Below are 10,000 nucleotides of genomic sequence, written 5' to 3'. Positions count from 1 at the left end.
AGTGTAGGGTCGGCAGGAGGCCTAGTGGTTAGAGTGTAGGGTCGGCAGGGTCGGCAGGAAGCCTAGTGGTTAGAGTGTAGGGTCGGCAGGAGGCCTAGTGGTTAGAGTGTAGGGTCGGCAGGAAGCCTAGTGGTTAGAGTGTAGGGTCGGCAGGAGGCCTAGTGGTTAGAGTGTAGGGTCGGCAGGAGGCCTAGTGGTTAGAGTGTAGGGTCGGCAGGAAGCCTAGTGGTTAGAGTGTAGGGTCGGCAGGAGGCCTAGTGGTTAGAGTGTAGGGTCGGCAGGAGGCCTAGTGGTTAGAGTGTAGGGTCGGCAGGAAGCCTAGTGGTTAGAGTGTAGGGTCGGCAGGAGGCCTAGTGGTTAGAGTGTAGGGTCGGCAGGAGGCCTAGTGGTTAGAATGTAGGGTCGGCAGGAGGCCTAGTGGTTAGAGTGTAGGGTCGGCAGGAGGCCTAGTGGTTAGAGTGTAGGGTCGGCAGGAAGCCTAGTGGTTAGAGTGTAGGGTCGGCAGGAGGCCTAGTGGTTAGAGTGTAGGGTCGGCAGGAGGCCTAGTGGTTAGAGTGTAGGGTCGGCAGGAAGCCTAGTGGTTAGAGTGTAGGGTCGGCAGGAGGCCTAGTGGTTAGAGTGTAGGGTCGGCAGGAAGCCTAGTGGTTAGAGTGTAGGGTCGGCAGGAGGCCTAGTGGTTAGAGCGCTGGACTAGTAACCAAAAGGTTGCAAGAACAAATCCCTGAGCTGACAAGGTAAAAATGTGTCGTTCTGCGCCTGAACAGGCAGTTAACCCACTATTCCTAGGCTGTCATTGAAAATAAGAATTTTTTCTTATTAACTGACTTGCTTAGTTAAATAAAGGTCAAATAAATAAATAAAATTGTAAAACATCCCTAGTCTTTGTGGTTGAATCTGTGTTTGAAATGCATAGCTTGACTAAGGGATCTTACAGATAATTGTATGAGTGGGGTAAAGAGATGTCATTCAAAAATCCTGTTGAACACTCACAGAGTGAGTCCATGCAACTTATTCTGTGACTTGTTAAGCAAACTTTTACTACTGAACTTATTTATGATTGCCAAAACAAAGGAGTTGAATACTTATTGACTCAAGACATTTCAGCTCTTCATTTTTAATTCATTTGTAAAAATGTCTAAAAACATAATTCCACTTTGACATTATGGGGTGTTGTGTGTAGACCAGTGACAAATCATCTCAATATAATCCATTTTAAATTCAGGCTGTAACACAACAACGTGGGAAAAAAGTCCAGGGGTGTGAATACTTTCTGAAGGTACTGTATATGTATGGCTCTGAATAGATTGGCTCCATGCCTTCTCTTCTCTGACACATCCATCCCAATTCCAAAGGAAAGCTCCATAAACAAGTGTTGTTCCCGCTTCTGGCTACACGATTCATCTTGATTTATTTAACTCAGGTGTCCTGAGGCCATTCATTCAACTGATGCTTTAAAAAAGCTGCCAGACTCTGCCAGATCAGATCAGTTCAATTTGAAAAGGACTGAAAAGAACAAAAACACAGGCTTCCTTACAGCTCAGACATTTTCTAACCACTCATACTTTTACCTTTGCTCACCTTTTTTCGCAGGGCAGGCCTGCTAGGGCGGATCCTGCTGTCAAAGACCCGGTTTGATTCCCTATCATATCAGACCAGTCACAGAAGACTTACCTGTAGGCCTGCAGTATTGCTACAGTATGTGTACATCCCAAATGGCACCCTATTCCTTATATAGTGCACTACTCCAATTTGTAAGTCGCTCTGGATAAGAGCGTCTGCTAAATGACTTAAATGTAAATGTAAATGTTTTGATCAGATCCCTATGGTTGCACTATATAGGGAACATGGCGGCATTTGGGACTCAACTATAGCCTATCACTTGTAATAAAAGTCTAAACAAGGCTTAATGAAAATGCACCATCTGCAGTGTAAATGATACTTCCCCTGAATGGAACCATAATGAGGTCATGACCCCAACAGTTTAAAGTTTCCCTTCAGGTAAGAGAGCAGGACTAATGAGCTCATACTGGTATCCTCTCTGGCACCATAAATCTGGTGCAGTCCTTTTGCTGGAATGTGTGTGTGTGTGTGTGTGTGTGTGTGTGTGTGTGTGTGTGTGTGTGTGTGTGTGTGTGTGTGTGTGTGTGTGTGTGTGTGTGTGTGTGTGTGTGTGTGTGTGTGTGTGTGTGTGTGTGTGTGTGTGTGTGTGTGTGTGTGTGTGTGTGTGTGTGTGTGTGTGTGTGTGTTGAGGATGCAAGGCTAACCTTTGGGCCTTTGGATGCAGGTGTGCTGGTTGTCGCTCAGGAAGAATCCTTCTCTGCAGCGGCACTCGTAGCTGCCCATCATGTTGACACAGATCTGCTGACAGCCACCATTACCCTCCGAACACTCATCCACATCTGTAATGAAACAGGAAAAGAAAACAATCATTACACTCATTGCACCGAAATAGGTCCATGAATGAGGAGATAGACCATTAGCGTCAACGGGAATAAGGGATCTTCTTCTGCAGTTACTTTTTTGCACCCAGTCAGATAGATTTTACAGAAGGGAAATATATTGGGGCGGCAGGTAGCCTAGTGGTTAGAGCGTTGGGCCAGTAGCCGACAGGTTGGTGAGTCGAATCCCCGAGCTGACAAGGTAAAATTATGTTGTTCTGCCTCTGAGCAAGGGAGTTAACCCACTGTACCACGGGCGGCGAAGACGTGGATGTCGATTATGGCAGCCCCCCACACCTCTCTGATTCAGAAGGGATGGGTTAAATGCGGAAGTCACATTTCAGTTGAATGCATTCGGTTGTACAACTGACTAATATGACTTAATATGACTGACTTAATATGACAGCAACATAACAAAACGGAAGATGGTTGGCATGGAAGGGTGGAAGAATACAAGAGTTCATGAACATTTCTGAAAAAGTATGAGCCTAATAACAGTCATATCACTGCAATAGAACCAGGGGAGTGGTTTTCAGCAGGGCAGACTGCAGAGGTCACAACACGAGGGAGATATGAGACATAGTCAACAGAAGACAGAGGGGCTTGTCTGAAGAGTTGGTGTCTCAGTTAATAGTTATCTGCTGTGGTAGCAGGCGGAGCGGAGGGCTCACAGTTTGAAAGCCTCCAACTGTGCGGCACTAAGCCCGAGCAGCACAATCCTCTGGCAACTGTGGTAACCTGATCCACCTGGAACAGAGTACTGTCAATGACGAGCGTCTGTCAGCCCCTCCACTGAAGGAATGCCAGGAGAGGAGAGGAGGGAGAGGGAGTGGAAGGAGAAGGGGAGAGGGAGGAGGGGGTAATGAAAGGGAGGGAGGAGTGGAGAGGGAGGAGAGCCACTTGAAGACGAGTGAAGTGCAGCATACAGCAGTAGTCTGTACAGAGGTATCTCCTGAGGCTATGCTTTGTCATTGGGCGTAGCACCGTAGACTAATGAGTAGGTACTAACGGTAGGTGCTGACATAGCATTTAATCCCATTGAGACTTCATTGGGCCCCTTACTCTAAAAAGATACGACTAGAGGTGTTCGGTACTCTCTGTCTGAAGCCAACTGAGACTACACCCAATCAGTGTTAACAGCACAACATCTATTCATTAACAACTTGTTAAAAATGGCAGAGCACACCAGTAACTACATGGGGTTTTGGAACATAGAGAAACCAGATGTAAGCGCTTTTGAATGTATAGCATCAAGCCACCATCCTTACGGTGGGAAAAATCCAAACATAGCCCTAAAATGATTTAACAGTATCAAATTAATCTTTCTATTAATCTTTGAAGACCCTTTAAAAGGATGGTCTGGCACAGTGTCATACAATATTATATACAGTATATTTGTATTGAACCTTTATTTAACCAGGAAGTCTCACTGAGGTCAGAAGACCTCTTTCCCAAGAGAGACCTGTCTACGGGATTAGACGTTAGTAACGCTACCAGTCATCCCAGCATTCCCTATGCGTGACAGTGCCTTGACTCCAGGCCTCCTCCTCCCCTGGAGACCTGTGCTCTGTCCCTGACTACGGACAGAGCTGGAACCCTATCCATCCCCATGCTCAAAGCATCAATAGTCTGCTGTATACACAAGGCCTTTTTTAATAAACCGTCATGCGAAACAAATTTTCTGTCTATTTGTCCAGTCTGAGAAGGCCTCTGGATGAAGTTTCCTTTCTGGGGGATACTCAGCTCAGAATAGTTAGAAATTAAACTTCACTCTGTCCTCCTCTCTTTCACACAGACATAGACACACACATATGCACACACACACCTCCAACTCCGGAGTGATCCCTTGAGTGATGTCAGAGTGGAACCTGACTAGACAGAAACCTCTTGGGTAGCTAAGTGGGTTAGTGGCGTGTGACCCTCCTGACCCCAACGACGTGCCAAGTCTAGCCCATCAGCACCGCTGCCTGCCTCCTCTCAAAACAATGTAATCATGTCACTAAGGCCCACTGAGAAAACCTGAGCACTCTCGCTGGCCCGGTGACGTGTCTGTCCTTGCATCCTTGAAAAGAGATGACAAATAAATGTAGTGTTATAAGGACAGACCGGAAGGCCTGTGAAGGTTGAAGAAGTTGGCACCGTTTCAGAGTGAAGTGTGCTCCATTTGAGCAGCAGGGCTGCAATCCACCCCAGCCTCAGTGCAGATGCTTTGGCTTTAATGTAACAGTCCTTCTCCACTGTGAAAGAAAGGGAGAGTGGCAGCAGTGACACCTTTCAGCTTAGCTGCAAGGAACCTGCAGCTGCACCTTTGCAGATAAACCGTAAAGCCAAACACCAACCTGTATGACACCCTCTCCCCTAAAATAAGTGGGCACACACACACACACACACACACACACACACACACACACACACACACACACACACACACACACACACACACACACACACACACACACACACACACACACACACACACACATACACACACACACACAGAGAGAGATGGAGAGAAGTAAACTAATGACACATGCATGAATATACACCAAACAAGCAGTAAGCCACAAAAAGCCAATTGGGAATTCTCTTTCCAAACCTCCAGCGCATCAATGAAGGTTTAATTTCTTGATTCCTTCATCCCACCAAATGAGGCGTTGCCTGTCAGTAGATCTCTCCTGCTGCAATAATTGCCTGTGTTGTGTGCTCGGCACGGCTGGCGTCCAGAGCTAATATTTCCAAGCGGAAAGGGATTCTGGCACAGCCAGGAGAAGTGATCATGTTATTTGGACTTAAACAGGTTTTTTTAACAAAAATACCTTGAGAGTATGGGAATGAAGACGTGTTAATGAAGATAAAAGGGCTGCCTCAGTTATGAAACATGACATCTCTCCCTCGATCCCTCGCTTTGCTGCGAGGAGGAGATGGGAAAAAGGGAAGATTCAAACAGAGGGAGATTAAGAGACTGGTTGTGTTTGCAGAGGCCATGTCCGCTGGTTTCTCAGATAGCCTTGACTGTATATATAACATTTGGCCTTGTGCTGAGCTTCGGAGCCCGTGTAAACATGGCGGCTGAGATACAAAAACTCCTCAACCCTTATTTTGGAGACGCACTCATGTCTTTTTCTAAAAAGATTCAGATACTCTCGGGACATTTATTGCTGACCCAGCACCAGAGTTTTGAGGGGAAAATAAAAAACAATGAGGATCTCCTCCACAGTGCTGACCAAGAATTATGCTTCCACAGACCCAACAGACAGAAAGGCAGGCAGACAGGCAGACAGACAGGCATGTCTTTGGGATCCAGAGCAGACAGCCCAGAGACATGAAGAGGTGAGACCGAGGCCGGCCATTCGCCCTGTTTGTGCTTTTCATTTACAGGGGTATAAGAAACACACATTCCATAATAAGGCAGCAATAAGGGCCAGGCTGAAGGCAGCACACAAACAGCATGCTGTGCTGCCTGAGCTGCCCTGGTAGGTGAGGGAGACATTATGAAGATAAACATCCCGTTGGTTTTGCTGAGCATCGGTAGGTGGGAGGGGGGAGGGGGGAGCATAGAGAGCTAGTCCCAAATTAAAACAAGATCCTTTCTTTTTTAAACAGGATTAGGGGATTTCCTCTTCCCTCTCCGTTGCCTCTGGAGTTCAATGACACGTCTCGTTCTTTCCACCCTCTTGACTGAACAGTGACCACGGCGCCAGGTTTGAACCGAGCCAAGGCGCTCTGAGAGGAGCCCTGAGTGCACACAGACACAGGCCACACGTAAACAAACACGCAGCGCTTATCAAGCACATGTCAGCAGGAGGTTGCACAAGTAAATGTGTTGCCTGAGCACAAACACGCTCTCTGTTCGTTAGGTGGGTGGTTGGGAAACTGAACTCAGAGCATTGGGAGAGCTATTAGGCTAGAGATACCTTTTATTGGTTAAACAACGCACTTCCTTAGGTTAAGCCTATGTATAGGTGTTATTAAAGCTGATTTAAACCCTGACCAGCGTGACCAAAAAACAAACAAAGCCTTTGCTTAGGCTGCATTTTGATTTTAATTCTTAAAAGTCTAACTTGTTGTGTGTGGAAGCATTTAGGTATAAAAATATATTTTTTAAATGATTTGATAAAATGTTGAATGTGTTCGTGAGAGTCTCCCCTTTCCATAGCGTGGTCATAATAACCATTTGGATGCTACATACATTGTGATGTGGCTCATGGTTTGACAAACTACTCTAGCTCTGCCACCTTTCACAGCAGATGCGGAAGTGTGACATAGACAGATGCGGTGGATTGAGACAAGGGTTGCAAAGGTTGGGAAGTTAAACCCGGGAATTTGGGGAATTTTGCTTAGATTCATCAAAAAAGTTAACTTATAACAAGTTAACCTTTTTTTGTGGGTTACACATGAGGCAATTCTAGGTCTTGTGACATATTTTGGTTAAATTATCCCCAATTCAATGGAATTGCAACCCTCTGCATGCACAGTGCATTCTTCCATCACATGTACAGCTGATTCTCAAGATATTGGACACTAATGAGATGCTATTGAGCCCACACTACTACAATGTCTGAGCCAAGGACTACATGCTTTCTGGTAAGTTTTAATTACAATTCTGGGTGGGGTGAATATATTTTATATGACATACATGATTTTTTGTTAACTAGTAAATAGAAGCCTACAGCAAAGTGTGTTCAATTATTTTCTAACTTGATAACAATTTCTGCTAGCTATTTTTTGCTACTATTTGGGTTTTAGCTTGCTTGACCCGGCTAACTGAGGAGTGTAAATTCACCTGTTTCCATACATGTAAAAACTATCTTTTTTTAAAACCCCTTTTTTCTCCCCAATTGGTAGTAGTTACAGTCTTGTCTCATCGCTGCACCTCCCGTAAGGTCAAGAGCTACGCATCCTCCGAAACACGAAACACTACCCAACCAAGCTGCACTTTTTGACACAATGCACAGCCAACCCGGAAGCCAGCCACACCAATGTGTCGGAGGAAACACTAGCATGCACTGCACCCAGCCCACCACAGGAGTCACCAGTAAACAATGAGATCTCTGCCAGCCAATTGGGCCAATTGTGCACCGCCCCATGGGCCTCCCGGTCACTGCCAGCTGTGACAGAGCCTGGGCTCGAACCCAGAATCTCTGGTGCGATGCAGTGCCTTTAGACCCCTTCTCCACCTGGGAGGCCGAACTGCTGAACTATCTTAACTTATCTCTACATGGAATTGTATCCGTTTTTCTTTTACATTTGACATCTTTTACATTTTTAAACATTTTTTTTCTAATCTTTACAGGAAAATGCCATAGGCACTATCTGATATGTGGAGACATTTCACTGCAGCTAATGTAGAAGGAAAAGCTGTGCACATTTGCAAATACTGTGCCAAATCATATGTGAAGAATGCAACAAAGATGCAGAATCATCTGGCCAAATGCATAAAGTTCCCTCAGTGCTCACAACAAGCAGCCTGACAAAAGTCCCTCTACTTCTATTCGAGGTGAAAATGAGGAATCAGACACCTTATTGATAGCAACAGCTCGTGGTCCTCCAGGTATCAGATGTTTTTTTGACTCAATGGAGGAACGTAGTCAGAGAAATGCTGATGAATGTCTTGCTTGAGCTGTGTATGCAACTGGTTCACCTCTGATGCGCACAGGCAATGTGTATTGGAAGAGATTTCTGAAATGTTCTTCGCCCAGCATACACCCCTCCAACCAGACATGCTTTACCTACTAATTTTCTGGATGCAGAGTTCAAAAGAGTTCAAGTGAAGGTCAAGCAAATCATAGAGAAAGCAGACTGTATTACTATCATCTCTGATAGGTGGTCGAATGTTCGTGGGCAAGGAAAAATTAACTACATCATCTCCACCCCTCAACCAGTATTCTACAAGAGCACAGACACAAGGGACAACAGGCACACCGGTCTCGACATTGCAGATGAGCTGAAGGAAGTCATCAATGACCTTGGACCACAGATGGTATTTGCACTGGTGACAGACATTGCTGCGAACATGAAGGCTACTTGGTCTAAAGTGGAGGAGTCCTACCCTCACATCACACCCATTGGCTGTGCTGCTCATGTATTGAATTTGCTCCACAAGGACATCATGGCACTGAAAACAATGGCTACACTCTACAAGAGAGCCAAGGAAATGGTTAGGTATTTGAAGGGTCATCAAGTTATAGCAGCAATCTACCTCACCAAGCAAAGTGAGAAGAATAAGAGCACCACATTGAAGCTGCCCAGCAACACCCTTTGGGGTGGTGTTGTCATGTTTGACAGTCTCCTGGAGGGGAAGGAGTCTCTCCAAGAAATGGCCATACCACAGGCTGCCGATATGGACAGCCCCATCAAGAGGATCCTCCTGGGTGATGTATTTTGGGAGAGAGTGGTAAGCAGCCTGAAACTCCTTGAAATCTGTAGCAGTAGCCATTGCACGAATTGAGGGAGACAATGTCATCCTGTCTGATGTTCAGACTCTGCTTGCAGATGTCAGAGAAGAAATCCGTACTGCCCTGACCACTTCACTGTTGCTCCAATCAGAGAAAACTGCAGTTCTGAAATACATCAAAAAACGTGAAGACATCAAAAAGTGTGAAGACTTCTGCCTGAAGCCCATACACGCCGCAGCGTACATTTTGGACCCCAAGTATGCTGGCAAGAGCATCCTGTCTGGTGCAGAGATCAACAAGACCTATGGTGTCATCACTACCGTGTCTCGCCACCTTGGCCTGGATGAGGGTAAGGTTCTTGGCAGTCTGGGGCAGTACACTTCCAACCAATGGCTTTGTTATGGAGATGCAATATGGCAGTCGTGCCAACATATCTAATCAGCCACCTGGTGGAAGGGACTTTGTGGATCTGAGGCTCTTTCCCCTGTTTCCTCCATCATCCTCCAAATCCACCAACATCAGTCGCCTCGGAGCGCAACTGGTCCTTATTTGAGAACATACACACCAAAGCAGGCTGACCAATAAAAGGGTTGAAAAATTGGTGACCATCCGGGCAAATGTGGGTCTTTTTGAGCCTGACAACGAGCCATCCTCAACAAGGTTGGAAAGTGACAGTGAAGATGTGCCCTCAGTGTCTGATGTTCAAGAGGTGGACAGGGAAAGACATGGAAGCCTGAGAGGAAGACAACCAAAGCTTTAGTTTCTAGACTATCATTTTACAGATGTATGTTGAAAACGTTTTTGGGAGATGCGATGGATCATTGGGGATCATTCAATATTCCCTTTCTTTTGTTGTTCAGTGAAATCATCCCATGTGAAGAGTCAACTCATTTAATTAAAGTTCAATTCGTAACTAAATAGTTGTTTTTTTAAATTTCAATTTGAAGGATTTAATCATTTGCAATTATGTCTACTTATGATAAGGTTAAAGGTTTATGTTTCTGTCTCCATATGAGATGGTAAAAATATCCAATACAAAAAACATCTACATATAAATGGTATTAATATTAATGTGCATATATTTCCATTAATTCCCGTATATTCACGTTAATTCCCACGGAAAGTTTCCACCTCTAAATATTCCCCAAAATATGCAACCCTAATTGA

The 10,000-nt window shown here is 45.3% G+C and overlaps 1 protein-coding gene across 4 annotated transcripts in view; it reads right to left on the bottom strand.

Moving 5' to 3' along the window:
* The window catches only part of LOC135528202 (signal peptide, CUB and EGF-like domain-containing protein 3), a 117,753-nt gene that overhangs the window by 64,503 nt on the left and 43,250 nt on the right, over positions 1-10,000 (bottom strand). For all 4 annotated transcript variants that reach the window (XM_064957121.1, XM_064957122.1, XM_064957123.1 and 1 more), the window contains exon 4: positions 2,265-2,399. In XM_064957121.1, coding sequence (XP_064813193.1) covers positions 2,265-2,399 — 135 coding nt within the window. The remainder of the gene's footprint in view (positions 1-2,264; positions 2,400-10,000) is intronic.

This window comes from Oncorhynchus masou, chromosome 33, assembly GCF_036934945.1.
Source record: "Oncorhynchus masou masou isolate Uvic2021 chromosome 33, UVic_Omas_1.1, whole genome shotgun sequence".
In the NCBI taxonomy this organism is placed as follows: domain Eukaryota; kingdom Metazoa; phylum Chordata; class Actinopteri; order Salmoniformes; family Salmonidae; genus Oncorhynchus; species Oncorhynchus masou.
This window is presented reverse-complemented; position numbering and strand designations above follow the sequence as displayed.